Source organism: Cetorhinus maximus, chromosome 10 (assembly GCF_964194155.1).
Source record: "Cetorhinus maximus chromosome 10, sCetMax3.hap1.1, whole genome shotgun sequence".
NCBI classification, from domain to species: Eukaryota; Metazoa; Chordata; class Chondrichthyes; order Lamniformes; family Cetorhinidae; genus Cetorhinus; species Cetorhinus maximus.
This window is the reverse complement of record NC_135888.1, coordinates 12093170-12112254: the sequence shown is the minus strand read 5'-3', so window position 1 is coordinate 12112254 and position 19085 is coordinate 12093170. Positions and strand designations below refer to the sequence as shown.

Genomic DNA, 19085 nt, shown 5'->3' with positions numbered 1-19085 from the left:
ACTGACTGGCCTGTAGTTCCCTGGTTTATCCTTTCCTACCTTCTTGAATAACGGTGCCACATTGGCTGTCCTCCAGTCCTCTGGCACCTCTGCTATCTCCTTCCTTGCTTCACTCAACAGCCTGGGATACATTTCATCCGGGCCTGGAGATTTATCTACTTTTAAGTCTGCCAAACCACTTAGAACCTCCTCCCTTTCTATGCTAATTTCTTTAATTATATCACAGTCCTTCTGCCTGATTTCCATATCCACGTCATCCCTCTCACTTGTGAACACCGACACAAAGTATTCACTTAGAACCCTACCTACGTCTTCGACCTCCACGCACAAATTACCACTATGGTACTTAATGGGCCCTACTCTTTCCCTTGTTATCCTCTTACTCTCAATGTACTTGTAAAATAACTTTGGATTTTCCTTTATTTTACCTGCCAATTTTTTCTCATGCCTCTTTTATGCTTTCCTAATTTCCTTTTTAAGATCCCCCCTACACATTCTATACTCTAGGGCTTCCGCTGTTTTGAGCCCTCGATATCTGCCATAAGCCTCCCTTTTCCTCTCTCTCCAATCCTGTATATCCCTCGACATCTAGGGTTCCCTGGTATTGTTGGTCCCACCCTTTATCTTTCCTGGAATATGTTGGCCCTGTACTCTCCCTATTTCCTTATTGAATGAATCCCACTGCTTTGACGCAGATTTACCTAAAAGTAGCTGCTCCCAGTCCACTCAGGCCAAATTATATCTGATCTTATTAAATTGGCCTTCCCCCAGTTTAGAACTCTCAATTCTGGCCCATCCTTGTTCTTGTCCATAACAACCTTGAATCTAACAGAGTTATAATCACTATCTGCAAAATGCTCCCCCACAGATACCTCTACCACTTGCCTGCCTTCATTCCCTAAAATTAAATCTTGTAGGGCCTTCTACGTACTGGCTTAAAAAGCTCTCCTGGATGCATTTTAAGAATTCCGCTCCCTCTAAACCTATCACACTATGACTAACCCAGTTAATGTTGGGGAAGTTGAAATCCCCCACTATTACTACCCTATTATTTTTACACTTCTCTGAAATTTGCCTACGTATCTGCTCTTCTATTTCTCTCTGACTGTTTAGGGGCCTATAGTACACTCCCAGCAATGTGATTGCTCCTTTTTTGTTTTTCAGTTCTACCCATATGGCTTTATTTGAGGAGCCTTCTAAGATGTCATCCCTCCTCACTGCAGTAATTGATTCCTTGATCAATATTGCGATACCCGCTCCTCTTTTACCTCGCCTGAAGACTCTATATCCTGGAATATTGAGCTGCCAATCCTGCCCTCTCTCAACAATGTCTCTGTGACAGCATTGACATCATACTTCCATTTGTCAATTTGTGCCCTCAACTTGTGCCTTATTCGTCAGATTCCTTGCATTAAAATAAATACCATCCAACCTTGCCAAACACCCTTGTGCTTTAACTGGCCTATAATTTCTATGCCTTCCAGACTCAGTTGCTCTCTCTTCTAATTTTGGCTGTCCATTTCCCCCTACTGAACCTCCTCTCAGGATCCCATCCCCCTGCCAAGTTAGTTTAAACCCTCCCTAACAGCACTAGCAAACCTCCCCGCAAGGATGTTGGTCCCATTCCGGTTTAGGTGCAGCCTTGTACAGGTCCCACCACCCCCAGAAACGATCCCAAAAATGTCCCAGAAATCTAAAGCCTCCCTCCTGCACCATCTCTCCAGCCATACATTCATCTGGACTAACTTATTTCTATACTCACTTGCACATGGCATCAGAAGTAATCCAGAGATTACTACTTTTGAGGTCCTGTTTTTTAATCTGCTTTCTAGCTCCCTAAATTCTGCTTGCAGGACCTCATCCCTCTTTCTACCTATGTCGTTGGTACCAATATGTACCATGACCTATGTCTTTTTGCCCTCCCCCTTTAGAATGTCCTGCAGCCATTCAGTGTCATCCTTGACCCTGGCACCAGGGAGGCAACATGCCATCCTGGAGTCTACAGCCGCAGAAACGCCTGTCTGTTCCCCTTACCATCAAGTCTCCTACCACTATTGCTCTTCCCTTCTTTTTCCTCCCCCACTGTGTAGCTGAACTACTCACAGTGCCATGAGCATGGCTGCATTTCCCAGAGGAATCGTCACTCTCACTGTTTTCCAACACACATAAATGCTTCCTGAGCAAGATGCACCCTGGGGATTTCCTGACTACCTGCCTGACACCTTTCTTCTGACTGATGGTCACCCATTCCCTCTCTGTCTGCACTTCCGCAAGCTGTGGGGTGACCACGTCTAAAAACATGCTATCCACGAAACTCTCAGTCTTGCGAATGCACCTCAGTGACCCCAGCAGCCGCTCAAGCTTCGAAACTCAGAGCTCAAGTAGCTGCAGCTGGTGGCACTTCTGCACACGTGGTCAGTCAAAGCGCAAGGAGCGTCTAGGACTTCCCACATGTTGCAGGCGGTACATAACACAGGACTGAGCTGCCCTGCCATGCCTCTAGTTGAAAAAAAACCCTTACTTTAAGTTAAATACAGTAAAAAAAAGTTAAATGATTTATGTACTTTAAATAAAAACTCGAACTCTTACCTTTCCTTAGCATAATCTATTTTAAACTGGAGAAAAACACTTATGTACTACTCACCAATCTGCTCTCACCTTTATGCTGACGTCACTTTTTGAAGCTTTCCCACACTCGCGCTGGTTCTGATCTCTCCGCCGCGCTCTCACGCTGTCTTGTAATGTCACTCTTGTTATTTTCAACAAGAACTGACTGCAGGGCACTCCTCCCAGACTGCTTCACTGTGATACTGACTGCAGGACACTCTTCCCAGACTGCTTCCCCGTGATGCTGACTGCAGGACACTCTTCCCAGTGTTACTGCATACTTCTCAGATTGAATTCCATTTGCCACTTTTCTGCCCACCTGACCAGTCCATTAATATTTTTCAGTAGTCTATAGCCTTCTTTAAAGCAAAGATATTCTTGGGAGACAGTTAGAAGTTAAAATCTCTTCAGAAAAGTTGCAGAATGAGTGTCAGGACTGGGAGGGTCATGAACACCCCATGATCCCTTGACAGTCTATTGCAAATCCCAGCTGATCTGTAGCCTCTTTGTGACACTGTCAGGATGCTTGGGCATCATTACCTTAGAACACTCCCCTACTTGTACAGCGTATTCACACCACAGACTTCATCAGGTTATCTTACGCATATTCTGGCCACCACAGACCATTGCTGGATTTTCTCTTCTCACATCTGATCAGGTGGAAGCCAGCTGGAGTTTGCTGCCATAGGGGAGAATCACAATAGATGCATGAACCCTAGACACTGTTCAAAAGGGTTATTCCCTCACTTCACAAGCATACCTCTTAGGTTCTATGGGTGATCATATTGGATCACCCTGCTGGATTCTACCATGAGAGCAATGTTGTTGGTGTTTGTTAAAAAATTAGTTCAATGCTGTCCTTTACCAAGAGCTACTGGGGTGCTGAGTGAACCTGGTAACCTCCACTGGACTTCCTGGCCTATGCCAAAATTCAGACGAGATGTGCCCCAACTGTTTGCGTAATCAAAATGGTATTACAATTAAGGGTCATCCCCCACCTCCAGTGAACTTTGATGAGATCCCAGGCGGGTGCATCTTGCTGCTTAAGTTGAGTTATGCTCCCTCCAATGGCAAGTTGGGGCCATATTTCATTTTTTTATTATAGCGAACACTTTGGTATCTTTCATAACACACTACAGAATTTTACAGCACGCTCAACCCAGCTGCTGCTAATGTTCCATATAAGCCTTCTTCCGCCTTAGTTCAACTCACCCTATAAGCGTATCCTATTTCTTTCTCTGCCATATGATTAGCTCTTCTTAAGCAGTCAACTATCATTGAGGATGACTTACTTCAACTCTGATTCAGTGGGCTTTGACACGGTTGATAAATCAAATGCGCGACCTGCAGATGCTGCCACATCCAGGACAGGTGTGCTTGAAGGGTTGAGTAGATGGTTGTTTGGAGGTTTGTGCATTCCCTCTGCCTTGACTTTTCCTCTGCAGGTTCCCAATGAACCTCTTCATGTATTTGGTGCCTTCCTAGATAAGCCTTTTCCATTTTGATCTGTTGCAAGCCAGGGACTCCCATGAACTGGGAGGGATGTTTGACCTTTTCAGGGATGCTTTGAGGACATGCCTAAAGCATTTCTGCTGTCCTCCTGGGAGATATTTGGAAGGGGTGGACATTACTTTCCAACTTGGTCAAAGTTTGATTTCAACCCAACATCACTATGGTTCCTGCACATATTCTAAAAATAGATTAATTGATGAATAATATTTAAAAAATTGCAGATTCTGGTAAAATGAAACAAAAACAGAAAATACTGAAAACTCTTGTGTTCTGTGTAGAATGCTTGGTCCACTGGGTCTCAAACCTTTTTCTTCCCACATTGTGAAATTGAGAGAGAGACGGGTGCTGCTTATGTATATCCCTTCTGTTGTGATGTAACTCAGTTGACATTCCACCAAGAAAGAAGGGATCATAGTCTACATCAGGGTGTTGCTAGAGTCCATTGATTTATTTAATTAATAGTGGCAATGTTGCCCACTTCTCTTAAAATTGTGCACAGCTTCTGGTGTCTCATATGGTAATGGTTGGTGAGACCTCCCGAGTGAGCAAACTGGTTGTTGTACATGTCAGAGAAAGATTATTAGATCTGACTTGGGCAGTATCATAGGAAAATGGCATCTATGGGGTCAGCCGTGATTCAATAGTAGCGCACTTGACTTGAGTCAGACAGTTGTGAGTTCTAGTCCCAATCCAGAAACTTGAATACAAAAATATAGGCTGATACTGTAGTGCTACACTGTTGGAAGTACTATGTTTCAGCTGAAATGTTAAACTGATGACTTGTTTGCTTCCTTGAGTGAACATAAATATCCCATGGCACTTTTTGGAAGAAGAGTGGGGTGCCTTCCTGATGTCCCGCCTAATATTCATCCCTGAACCAACATCTAAAAACAGATTAGCTGGCCATTATCACATTGCTATTTGTGGGACCTTGCTGTGTGCAATTGACTGCTGTGTTCTTTGCATTACAATAGTGACATTATTTCAAAAGTACTTAATTAGCTGCAAGGCACTTTAAAATGTCCTGAGGTTATGAAAGGTTCTATATAAATACAAACCTTTCTTTTAGTGAACTAATTTCAGTCTGTGAATTGCAGAGAAAACAGAAAAGATTTTGAATTTGGCTTCTAGACAAAGATGTGAGTTTTCTATAATTTTATTTTTGCAATATTGCTGATTGAAGACAAGAAGCTTAACTATATCAAAGTTTTTGTGTTGGTGACTGAATTTTTGTCACACAGAGCCGATTCAGCAGAGAAGTGCCCTCGCTCTCCAGATTTATGAAGGAACTCTGGAAGACCAGCTTGTAATGTAATCACAGGACCCAGACCTTTTGCTACATAAAGCTACCTTTGAGTCAATGACTCTTGTAACTTTATTGCTTGTGAGTAATATGATTCCCTCATTGATGGAAATAAAAATCATATGTCACAGACCTCTGCGCCGGTCTTAGCACGGACAACCAGATGGGGATAAATTATATATTCATTATCACATAGCTGGCAGTCAAATCTACATTATTATTTGGTACAAAATTGGCAGGGGCGTCATTAATATAATCATGAAATATGAGGGCACATAGAGGTCTGAATAAGTTGAAAAGATTTTTCAAATCCTGTTTGTGACTCATTTGTGTTATACCAAAAAGTGCAACGAGCACACATGTGTCTTGACATGTGACTTTATGATAGCATAAAGAAAACAAATGCATTTGGCTGTTGAATAGCCTGTCTGCCACAGTTGTTATATCAACAGTTTTCTCAGATTTCATTTTCTGTGTTGCTTGACTACCAGGTACAAGTGCCAGATGTTTCTAAATTTCATGTTACCTTTTCAGGTGGGAAGTAAGTGGTAAATGATCAAATATTGAAATGTAGTTGTCTTTATTAGGAAAGTCTATCACGATCTGAATGCACGCAGCATTCATAACAAAAAGTAACAATTGTTAGCACAGATAGCTATAAATATATATGACCTGATGGCCATAGGCATGGTTGAAAGGTGACCAAGGCTGGGACATGAATATTGAAGGTTATTTGACATTTTGGAAAGATAGGCAGTTAGGAAAAGGTGGTGGGGTAGCTCTGTTAATTAAGCTTGCCAGGTGGTGGGGTAGCTCTGTTAATTAAGCTGGACATTAGTACAATAGTGAGAGATGACTTTAGCTCGAAAGAGCAAGATGTAGTATCAGTTTGGGTAGAAATAAGAAATACGAAAGGTAAGAGGTCGCCTGTGGGAGTAGTTTATAGGCCCACTAACAGTAGTTACACTGTAGGACAGAATATACAGGAAAAAATAAATGGGGTGTGTAAGAATGGTACTTAAATAATCATGGGTGACTTTAATCTATATGTAAATTAGGTGAATCAGATTGGCAAAGGTAGCCTGGAAAATGAGTTTGTGTATTCAGGACAATTTCTTAGAGTAGCACATTCTAGAGCCAAACAGGGAGCAGGCTATTCTAGACCTGGTAATATGCAATGAGACAGGATTAATCAATAACCTCATGGTAAAGAAGCCTCCAGGTGACAGCAATCATAACATGATAGAATTTCACCTTCAGTCTGAAGGGGAGAAGTGTCAGTAAAAGACTAGTGTTTTAAACCTGCATAAAGATGATTATAAGGGTATGACGGCAGAGCTAGCTAAACTGAGCTGGGAAACTGGGTTTTAAAGTTGGACAGTAGAGTTGCAGTGACAAACTTTTAAAGAGATATTTAATAACTCAGCAAAGAATTATCTGAGTGAGAATGAAAGACTCTTTCAAAATGGGTGCATCACCCGTGACTAAATAAGGAAGTTAAGGATAGTATCGAGTTGAAAGAAGCACTGTATAAATTGGTGAAGATTAGTGGTAAGTCAGAAGATTAGTCAGATTTTAAGAACCAACAAAGAATGACTAAAAAAAAAGCAGCAAGTAGAATATGAAATAAAGCTATCTAGCTATATAAAAACAGGTGGTAGGAGTTTCTGCAAGTATTTAAATAGGATGAGAGTAGCTAAAGCTGTTGTTGGTCCTCTAGAGAGTAAGTCTGGGGAATTGATAATGAAAAACCAGGAAATAGCGCAGGCATTGAACAGGTATTTTGTGTCCATCTTCACTGTAGAAGACTTTGAAAACTTCCCAGAGATACTTGAAAATCGAGGTTAAAGTGAGAGAGGCACTTAAAGCAATCAGTATAACCAGGGAAAAGTTGCTGAGAAAACTATTAGACCCAAAGGCTGACAAGTCCCCAGGACCAGATGGCCTGCATTCTAGCGTCTTAAAATAATTTGTTGCAGATATAGTAGAGGCTTTGGTTATAATCTTACAAGGTTCCTTAGGTTCTGGAAAGATCCCAGTGGATTGGAAAATAACAAATGCATCATCTTTATTCAAGAAATGAGGGAGACAGAAAGCTGGAAACTATAGGTCAATTAGCCTAACAGCTGTTATGGGAAAATTGCTAGAATCCATTATTAAGGAGGTTATAGCAGGATATTTGGAAAATCATAATGCAACCAGGAAGAGTCAACATGGTTTTGTGAAGAGGAAATTGTATTTAACTATTTTGTTAGAGTTCTTTGAAGAAGTAACAAGCAAGTTAGATAAAGGAAATGTGGTGTACTTGGATTTCTAGAAGGCATTTCATAAGGTGTCACATCAAAGGTGTTATGATCCAGCAGTTGGTAAAGCTGAGTTATTTAAAAATGCCAGAGGGAAACTTTAAACAAATGTCATAACTTATATTTTTAAGTGGTATGTTTGAGATGCAACTCTAAATTCAGGAATCAGACTGCCAGTTCTCGAGAGGTTTTATATTAAACTAAATGAAACATTTTATTAATTTACACAAGTTAAATATATACACATGGCTACAAATTACTACTATCATTAACTTTTAACAAATTCCCAAACTAATCTCCATTAAGGCAACATCACCCATAGACTTAACCAGACACCAAGCAAAGCATTTTCGCCTTATGAATTCAAAATGAGGTTCCTCTCACTTTGGTTTCTGTAGAGACAGTTGGAGGCTTACAGCTGCTCTGATCTTACATTGCCTCCGCCCTGCACACACGAAAATTGCTATCGGTTATATCCAGCGCATCAATCACTAGCCTCTTTGAACTCTACCTCTTCTAACAATAAAACCTTTTTCATAGTATCAATTTTATTAGTAATATAAACATATTGCTTGGTCTCTGCTAGCTAGGTGCCAGATTTCACCCCACTTCTTGAATGCTTTATTCAAAAAATGCAAATGCACTCTTACTTCGCTTACATCTCAAAACTAGTACACATCAAAGCACCCAGACTAGCTGGCTTTAACCCAAGTAAGACACACCCACAGACTAAACCACTATTTTAAAAGAAAAATATTTTCCAATAATATATACATTAATAGCTTCATGACAAAAGGTTACTACACAAGATAAGAGCACATAATGTAGAGGGTAACATAATAGCACGGATAAAGGATTGGTTGGCTAACGAAGCAGAAAGTGGGAATATGTGGGTCTTTATCGAGTTGGCAAGTTGTAACTAGTGGAGCGCCACAGGGATCAGTGCTGGGGCCTCAACTATTTACAAACTATATCAAAGACTAGGATGAAGGGACCAAATGTATGATTTCTAAACTTGCCAATGACACCAGGTAGGGAATGACATATTAGGTAGGGAAATAAGTTCTCAAGAGGAGGTAAAGAATGTATGAAGGGATATAATAGCTTAAGTGAGTGGGCAAAAATTTGGCAGGTGAAGTATAAAATGGGAAAATGTGAACTTGTCCACTTTGGCAGGAAGAATAGAAAATCAGTATACTATTTAACTTGAGAGAGAATGCAGAACTCTGTGGTACAGATGTCCTGATACATGAATCACAAGTTAGTATGCAAGTACAGCAAGTGATTAGGAAAGCAAATGGAATGTTTGTCGTTAAAAGTAGGGAAGTTTTACTACAGCTGTGGTGACACCACATCTAGAATACTGTGTACAGTTTTGGTCTCCTTATTTGAAAAGAATATGATTCCATTAGAAGCCATTCAAAGAAGGTCCACGTGACATTCCTGGGATGAAGGCTTATCTTAAGAGGAAAGGTTGAACAGGTTGGGCCTATATCCATTGGAGTTTAGGAAAATAGGAGGTGACCTTATTGAAACATGTTAAGATCCTGAGGGGACTTGATCAAGTTTATACTGGGAGGATGTTTCCTCTTGTGGGGGAAACTAGAACTAGAAGTCACAGTTTAAGAATAAGAGGTCTCCCTTTAAAGATGGAGATGAGGAAAAAGAAAATTCTCTGAGAGGGCTTATTAGTCTGTGGAATTCTCTTCCCCAGAAAGCAGTGGAGGCTCAGTCATTGAATTTATTCAAGAGTTGGATAGATTTTTGATAGACAACGGAGTCAAAAGTTATGGAAGGCAGACAGGAAGGGGCAATTAATACCAAAACCAGATCAACAGGCTCAAAGCGTCCAAGGCCTACTCCTAAGTCCAATGAAAATCTGAATGTGTGAAATATCACTTTGGCTCTTAAATATATTCATTAGGAAAGACTGAGGAGTTACTGTTGGACCTTTTGATGCCAAATGATTGTTGATTGCATTTGAACACAAAATGTCAAAATTTTCTGGTAGTGTGTATAACAGGAGCCATGGTACTTTAGAGCAGTAGCCAAAAACAGCAAACCTTGGAGGAAGCATAGAGAACTTAGGTTAGAACTGATTCAAAATTCATCCAATCACAAATGCCACAGCCAGCTGCTGTTCTTCCAGGTTTTGAGAAATTGAATTCACATATCCTACAAATATTTTAATGACATTACATTTCATAATTTCCCTGTGCATAAGCCTCTCGAGCAGCTATCTCTTTATGTTTGATGATATGAGACATCTGGTGTCCATTGGGTATAAATATAGGTAGAAAACGTAGCCCAGAATTTCAAGGAATTGGTAGAGTTTTTAGTAAGTTCAATTTATATTGTTCGTTAAGCCTTTTTTTCAGTTTGCAGCTTGTGGTGTAGCAAAGGACTTTTCTAAGACATGAATGTAATCTGGGACCTTGAGTAAATGTTACTGACAAATAATAGATAACTGTTCCTGAGAATGGTTGCTTAAGTGGTATTCATTCCTACTTCTCATAATTATAATTTTAGATATATTGGTCTAGATTTTCCTCTTCAGTTACACTGGTTTCACCCTGCTTTCTGCCACCACTCTTGGAGTTACACCAACATGATAAGCATGTTTGCTCAAACAAGGGCTGGTGTTTTGTTATGGTGTGCAATCGATGTAAGTGCTTCATCCAGCATGTATGCTGCAATTTGTGCCAAAGCATTTTTAAAATCTTTCATGGGATGTGAGCATGATTGGCAATCTATTGCCCATGCCTCATTGCCCTGGCATCCAGTGCTGTTATGGGTGACAAAAAGCCTTTTAAATTTTGAACGATGAAAACACCTTTGCAGTCATTTGCAGAGTGATTGATTGCGTGTGATTTGACACTTTTGTTTAAAAAAAGCTGTCCATTTATAGACAATTGTAACAAGCAGTACAGGGAACCTCCTGCAAGCAGTACTGTAGCAGACCTCACTGGGGTGTTTTTCTGCACCCCCATCATGGAGGACTTCACTGAAGGGGCTGGAGAAAGTGCTGAAAAATGATTCTGGCCCAAGCATATTAACCAAGATCAAAAGTGTATTTTTATGATGATCAAGATTCCTGACCTGCTTAAAATGTACAGGAAACTCCAGGCCACTATTCTAAGGTTTAATGTGACATGAATCTGGGCAGTTTTAATCCAGTTCCTTGGTACAAAGTGCAAAACTAACCCTAATTCAGCATTAATATAAAAGTAAAATACTGCGGATGCTAGAAATCTGAAACAAAAACAAAAATAGCTGGAAAAACTCAGCAGGTCTGACAGCATTTGCGGAGAGGTACACAGAGGACGTTTCTAGTCCATATGACTTCTTCAGAACTAAGGAAATAGAGAAATGAGGTGAAACATAAGCTGGTAGAGGGGGGTGGGACAGGTAGAGCTGGATAGAGGGCCATTAATTGGCAGTGATGTTGAGAGAGACCCACAGGATGGCTGTGGAGAATGGGAAAAAGTCATGCCAGTGTAATAAATTGTGCTGTAGTGAGGTTTTGGCTGAGCAACATTGTTGGGCAGAATAGAAGGAGCTTTTTATTCTGTGTCTGGCTGTGGTGTTTCACAGGGAGCGTTTGATGCTGACCGTGCAGCCCTGAAATGGGAGGAGTTCCCATTTCTCAGCACTAACATTCTTCACCTTGTCATGTGAACTGTTTAAAAAGGTTACACTGTGTAAATACTTCTTCAAAATATTTTGTGCACTGGATGGATTTATGCAGCACACAAGCAATCTCTTAAAAAGTAAAGTAGACCTTGTCAGAAAACTGGAGGCATTGAAATGGTGTAGAGAATGCTAATAAAATTATGACCATATGCTGTTGATTGTGTTCTAATTACAGCACTGTGGGCTGTTTCAATTTAAAAATAATTTTCAAGTAATGTTGTTTGCAGGTGACTGTAATAAACTGATAGCCATAGGAAAACAATTTTGAGCTTCAAAGGAATTTCTTAGCCTGAAGGCAGCAGCCAACAGTGTCTATCTAGATTTCTGCAGCAAACAGGGGAGGGTGAAAGGACTCTTAGGAAATATAAAATTTTGGCCTTTACCTTCTTTGAATTCCTTGCTGTTTATAAGATGTCAATTCTGCAGCGGTTAATCTTCTTTCAAAATTACACCATTATACTGACCTGAGGCAAAACGTAAACCTCTCAAACATTTCCAAACTGAAATTTTGTGAAAAGTGTAGATTCCTGTCTTTGAGAACTGACATTTCCTGAAAATCCTGTTTCCATGGGCAACTTGTCAGCTATTGAACCAAATGTGCCTTCCTGTCTTGAATTGGCATTTTACTTTCAAGTTTCCATATAAAGGATAGTTTTCCAGTCATTTGTAGACATTGAAATGCTTAATTTTCAGTCATAAAATGTAATTGTTCTTGTCTTAACAGTTTGCAGTTGTTTTTGCTTCGAAGAAAAAGCATAAAAAGAAAAAAATCTTTAGCAAAGCAGCTACGATTATTGATTGGACTGGATATGTTGCAGTAAATATGAAATATAAAAATGAACATGTACCTAAATTAATTCATATGTATTTTCCATATTCATTTTCCCCTTTCCTTGTTAACATACGTTTATTTCCACTCCTTTTATAAAAGAAAACTTTAGTTTCTTATCCAGTGATGAGAGTTTGTGTAACCTACAGAGATTAAACTGACACAATAAGCTTAAGCAAGTAAATGGAAATAGGTAGCTGAAGTAAGATACTTCTGTTTTTTATAAGGGTTTACCTGACTCACCTTCAGTATTCCCCACAGGCAAAGCAAATGGCGTAAGCTAGTATTGAATATTGAACTTCCTGATTTGCTTATAATACTTCATTGCTCAATTTGAATTTCGGTGCTGAGGGCTAGAGCATATTCCAAAGTTCAGCTTCAATTCTAGTATGAAATTGGATTCATCTGTTGTCCAGCTGTGAACTTGCCTACTTGACCCGAACTCATCTAATGTTAACTTGATTGGCTCATTTCCGTACTGCCTTTAACTTTGTATGGGCCCCATGTATTCTTTGAAAACCTGGAATAGATTCCTACAGAGCAACTACTTGTCAAATACTGTGTTAATGTTTTAATTTATTACTTGGTAAACTGTGGTAAAATGGAATTTGTGTAATAGTTTATTTACGGTGTAACTTTGCGATAGGATAAGAATGCCTGATATATTATTCTTTTGCAACAGTATAAGCTGTCACAATGTGAATGGAAGAACTCCAGTTCAGGATTTTATAAAGCTCAACTTTTGTTCTCTGGTCCATAGAATGCTACAGCATTCAGTTTCCAATTGCAACAAGCTTATCTTCTCATAGTGCAGAAGTATGACTAACAACAAGCTTGGGCAAGCTTGCACTTTAAAAAAGTTCGGTTATAAATATTGCTGTGTGCATTCACCATAATGAAGGACTTTTAGCACTCAGAAGTTTGATTTGTACAGATTGAAGAAATTACTGACAAAATGTCAGTTAACAGCAGAAAAACCTCGGCACGTCCATCCTATTACTACAGACTGTTGGGCAGGTCACGTCTTCAGAGACAACGCAGTCGTTCCAGGAGTCGCAACAGGCCAGGCAACAGGGGTAATATAGATAGTGTTAACCAGAGTACAGTGCTGCAAAATCTTAATCTCTCTCATGTTTTGGCTCCATATTTAAAACCTTTTCAATATTGTGAATGTGAAATTTCAGCAAGAATCTTGTGTGCTTCTAGTGATTTGTTTCCCATATTGCACAAGTATCTGTTTTAATTGTATATGGAAAAAGCAACATTTAAAAAAAGTCTCATCAGTCTAACTCCCACTTCATGATAAAGCTGTACTTGGCTGCAATTTTACCAGAGTCTAAGTTGAAATTTCTTTAATAGTTAAAACATGACATTGTTATTGTAAAATAAGAAACTGATATGAATTCAAGTCAATTAAATCTATATTTAACAAAGTAAAGAAGATAAATGACACAAGCCTCAGATCTGGATGACTACTTTTCGTTGAGCATCCAGATTGCCAAGAGGATTTATGGCATGATATTACTGTAACCATCATACCTTCTAAATACCAATTGTAAAGTTTGCCTCATTAACTGCTTTCTCTGCTGCTGTTTTCTGCTTCATTATAATGCAAAATTGAAAATAATCTAGAGGTAAAATTAACTCTTGCTTAATGGAAACAGTAAGGTAAGTAGACCCTATTTACTTTCTGTCTTATGCAAATATAAATCCTGGAACGGTTATGCAATTGTGACTAAAGCCAGAAAAGGTAGGATATTGCACAATGGAGGTTTGTTAGGTATTTGTTTCTCCAAGTCTTTGGTTTTGTTTTATTACAAGTTATACCTTAAACTTGAGTATTTTCCATGACAGAATTCTCTAGCAAAGCAGCCCTCAGTATTATTGATCACTGCCATGGTGAAACTCAAGTCTATTGTGTGATCAAAGATGTATTTGACAGGTTTGTAAGGATTTACTATGTATATAAATGGACTGACAGTGACTTGACCAAAGCATGGGTTGCTGCTAAAGATGTAACACCCGTCATTTTGTTTATCTGATTTAGTGCAAGCCTGTGGCAGCACACTAAAAGTCAGGTCACTAAGACTGTTCTTGCATGAAGGAGCTGCTGCTATGGTTAAAACACAATATTGTTTACAGAGACATTTGTGAAATAAAATGAAGTGCATTACTCTGAATTGATTTGTAATGCATACTCGTGAACTGAAAGGTGAACGTTCTTAACATAGCCAAACAAAATTCACATTACAAATGATAGTGTCAACTAATATACATTCCTTAGGAATTATCTTATATTTCTAGATAGGGAAAGATTTCCTAACGCCTTTGTAAACTTTTACTTTCTTTCCATTTTTATTTTGAAGACACATTTTGCAGAAATATTTTTGATAAAATGTTGCATGTGCAGGCCATCATTTCCCTAATCCGATTTGGTACTGCATCTTTAAAATAGTGAATTTCAAAATTTTCTGTTTAAGCAGCACACTGCAAGTATTGACGTACTCCCAGGCCTCCACGTCCTAACTTGCAAAAGAACGTGTCAGCTATGCAAAGAAAATCGCACATCATGCAGAGATTTATTTTTGTAAAAATTAGATATGCAATAATGGCACTAATCTTCAAATAAGTCAACAAATAAGAAAATAAATTAGAATACAGAATCAGTGCTTGAGGTACGTCATATGCATGCTACTCAGATGGAGAGGCATCTGCTAGACTTCGGTGTTAAATTGAGCTCCAATGTTCAGGCTCTCACTGGCCTCCTATGGACCCAAAATGGCAGACAGCAAGTGTACTTACACATGCCATCTCCCATATTGGGTTAGGACAAACAAGAGGTGTCCTTCACCTAGACCTGAAGCAGTTGTTAGACCGTTTGTATATGTAGGTAAGGGACCTTAATACCTGACCTGGTGCTTGCATCAGCATTGTTTTGCTCTGAGGCAACCAGTCCCAGAGAAACCAACCCTAAACATTGCCTATGTTTTTAAAAATAAAGATGAATTACTTACCAAATTCAGTATCCAAAATAATGATGCTTCTGGACTCAAGATTCCCAACCTCCAAGGCCTCCTCTCCCTGCAACCACCTGCCCCGATCTCCCTCCCTGCCTATAGATTGCCACCAACCACACCATTCACGATCCCTGAATCACTGATTGCATGCCCCCAGACCTAATCTCTTCCTCCCTGAGCACCCAATTGCCTCCCTCAGCCTCAACCTCCAATCACTTATCTATAGACAGGAACTTGTAGCTTAGCTGCATGCTCTGCTCCCGCAACATTATCTTTAATCTAATAAAGTCTGAGGCCCAATATCCAAGCTCTTTTGGACCCCATCATTACACTGCTCTAAATCCTGTAAGTCTTTTCTCTAAAATTTTTGTGAGGTTCACTTGCACTGATGGAAAGGCATTTTTAAACATAAATAAATATGTTAAAGATGCAGGAGTGTTTCTGCCCATCAGGAAAGGAAACTTTGAAAGGGGTGGTGCTCTGTGTTCTATCTAGATGTGAAAAATTAAGTGTCTCAGGAACACAAATAGCAAGTTGTCAAATTTGCAACCAGAGGATTTTTTTTGATTCATTCATGGGATTTGGGCATCGCTGGCTAGGCCTGCATTTATTGCCCATCTTTAATTCCCCTTGAGAAGGTGGTGGTTCGCTGCCACATTGAACTGCTGCAGTCCATTTGATGTAGGTACACCCACAGTGCTGTTAGAGAAGGAGGTCCAGGATTTTGACCCAGCGATAGTGAAGCAACATGGTCTATTTCCAAATCAGAATGTCGAGTGGCTTGGAAAGGAACTTCCAGATGGTGTTGTTCCCATGTGTCTGCTAACCTTGTCCTTCGAGATGATAGTGGCCATGGGTTTGGAAAGTGTTGTCTTAGGAGACTTGCTGAGTTCCTGCAGTGCATCTTGTAGATGGTACACACTGCTGCCTCTCTGCATCGGTGGTGGAGGGAGTGAAAGTTTGTGGAAGAGGTGCCAATCAAGTGCTTTGTCCTGGATGGTGTCAAGCTTCTTCAGTGTTGTTGGAGCTGCACTCATCCAAGCAAGTGGAGAGTATTCCATCACACTCCTGACTTGTGGACTGGCTTTGGGGAGTCAGGAGGTAAGTTACTTGCCACAGGATTCCTAGCCTCTGACCTGTTCTTGTAGCCACAGTAGTTATACGGCTGGACCAGTTCAGTTTCTGGTCAATGGTAACTGCCAGGATGTAGATAGTTGGGGAGTCAACATTGGTAATGCCATTGAATATAACGGCTAGGGGCGCGACAAGTTCTGGAGCACAAGTCTTCAGTATTATTGCTGGAATATCATCAGGACCCATAGCCTTTGCAGTATCCAGTGCCTTCAGCTGTTTCTTGATATCACATGGAGTGAACTGAATTTGCTGAGGACTGGCATCTGTGATGCTGGGGACCTCTGGAGGAGGCCGAGATGGATCATCCACTCGGTGCTTCTGGTTGAAGATGCTTGCAATGCTTCTGCATTATCTTTTGCGCTGATGTGCTGGGCTCCCCCATCATTGAGGATGGGGATATTTGTGGAGCCTGCTCCTCCAGTGAGTTGTTTAATTGTCCACCACAATTCACAACTGGATGTGGCAGGACTGCAGAGCATAGATCTGATCCATTGGTTGTGGAATTGCTTAGCTCTGTCCGTCACTTGCTGCTTACGATGTTTGGCATGCAAGTAGTCCTGTGTTATAGCTTCATCAGGTTGATACCTCATCTGTAGGTATATCTGGTGCTGCTCCTGGCATGTCCTCCTGCACTCTTCATTGAACCAGGGTTGATCTCCTGGCTTGGTGGTAATGGTAGAGTGGAGGATATGCTGGGCCATGAGGTGACAGATTGTGATTGAGTACAATTCTGCTACTGCTAATGGCCTACATCCCCTCATGGTTGCCCAGTCTTGAGTTGCTGGATTTGTTCGAAATCTATCCCATTTAGCACGGTGGTAAGTGCCACATAACACGATGGAGGGTATCCTCAATGTTAAGGCGGAACTTTGTCTCCACAATGACTAGGAGTGACCACTGCACACTGATACGGACATAGACAGATGCACCTGCAACAGGCAGGTTAGTGAGGATGAAGTCAAGTATGTTTTTCCCTCTTTGTTTCCTCACTACCTGCCGCAAACCCAATCTAGCAGCTATGTCCTGTAGGCCTCAGCCAGCTCAGTCTGTAGTGGTGTTACCGAGCCACTCTTGCTGATAGATATTGAAGTCCCCCACCCAGAGTACATTCTGCACCCTTGCCACCCTTAGTGCTCCCTCCCAAGTGGTGGTCAACATGGAGGAGCACTGATTCATCAGATGATGGAGGATGGTAGATGGTAATCACCAGGAGGTTTTCTTGCCCTTGTTTGGCCTGGTGCCATGAGACTTTATGAGGTCTGGAAACCATCTGGTTTCATTCCTTATTGACTTATTTTTAGCAGTTTGATACAGGCTAGGCCATTTCAGAGGGTATTGAGTCAACCACATTGCTGGGGGTCTGGAATCACATGAATGCCAGACCAGGTAAGTACAGCAGATTTCATTTTTACGTTTGTTTTTATGACAATTGATATGGTTTCATTAATTCCAGATATTTTTATTGAATTCAAATTCCACCTGGGATTTGAATCCAGGTCTGCAGAGCATTACCCTAGGTCTCTAGATTACTAGTCTAGTGACAATACCACTACGTCACGGCTTCCCATCCATGACCCCTTTAGTTTATCTGCTAGCAAGCAGTGAGTTAAATCAAGTTGCATTCTCAGCCTTAATCTGTAGTTAGTGAGGTTAAGTATATTAGATTGTCAGCTTGCATTAAATAATCAGACTAGCCCCTGTGGAAAATACAAATGGAAAACCAGGAACTGTAATAAATCTGTTAATTTGAATTAGAGAAAAAAACGTGGTAAATGGCTGAGTGAAAATGTTGAAACCTACTAACTGTCAAGCTAGCCTAGCAGTACAGTGTAGTCCAACTTGCTTCAAATCATTAGCCATTGTTGAATCCATGGAACATTTACCACCGGGCAGTATCAGTAAATTACAGAATAGATTAGCTGTCTAAGGAAAGTCTGGTTTTCACAATTTCAGACTTGAACATTCATCTTCTAAATTAATTTTTGATGTGTTCCTTGTGACGGTCTTATTGAAATTCAAACCCCTAACTTGAATTTCATTTTTCTGCATTTTTAAAGAGTACAAGGGTTTTAACTGATAATGACCCATAGCAACTGCTATTGGAGCAAGGGTCTTTTATAAGGCTCATTATTTTTTCATGTGACACGTTATTGTCCCAGCATTTAGTTAGTCTACAAGTCTAATAGGATTTGGATATAACAACGTGCATACCAGCACACAATATGTGAAAGTGAAACACACTTTCAGACTGATTTATTCACATTAAATATTTATAGTGACTATACATTGTATAAATGAATCTATCAATTTCTGGTATTTATAGTATGCAATGAAATTAATGCGGTGAAATAGCACAGAGCCAATTGCTAGGGACCAGCCAATTAGATTAGTGAATGTGCGCTCAGCATACTTATAAAGCTTATTTTTTAAAAACTGGGGATAGAATGTGGTCAGTTACGGCAGGCATTTGTTTTAATGCAAGAATATCCAGAGCTTGCTGTCTTTTCTATTTATTCTGTTGCTGCATAGTAACTAGAATCTTAGGTGTCTCCTATAAAGGAATTTTCATAACCCATTTTCTGCTGCTGACCATTAACTCGCATATACAATTTATCATTATTGATTCTCATCTATACGAATGCATACCGTGGCTGGTGAAGTTACGGGTGCATACTGGTTTTTCTCTC

At 40.1% G+C, this 19085-nt stretch overlaps 1 protein-coding gene across 3 annotated transcripts in view; it reads left to right on the top strand.

Moving 5' to 3' along the window:
* LOC144685445 (disabled homolog 2-interacting protein-like) overlaps positions 1 to 19085 on the top strand; it is a 794163-nt gene that overhangs the window by 362202 nt on the left and 412876 nt on the right. Inside the window, exon 1 of one of the 3 annotated variants that reach the window (XM_078549952.1) lies at positions 13007 to 13323. The exons of the other annotated variants lie outside the window; for them this stretch is intronic. Coding sequence (XP_078406078.1) covers positions 13203 to 13323 — 121 coding nt within the window. The 5' untranslated portion in view covers positions 13007 to 13202. Of the gene's footprint in view, positions 1 to 13006; positions 13324 to 19085 lie in introns of those variants that run through there. 3 annotated transcript variants of the gene reach the window in all.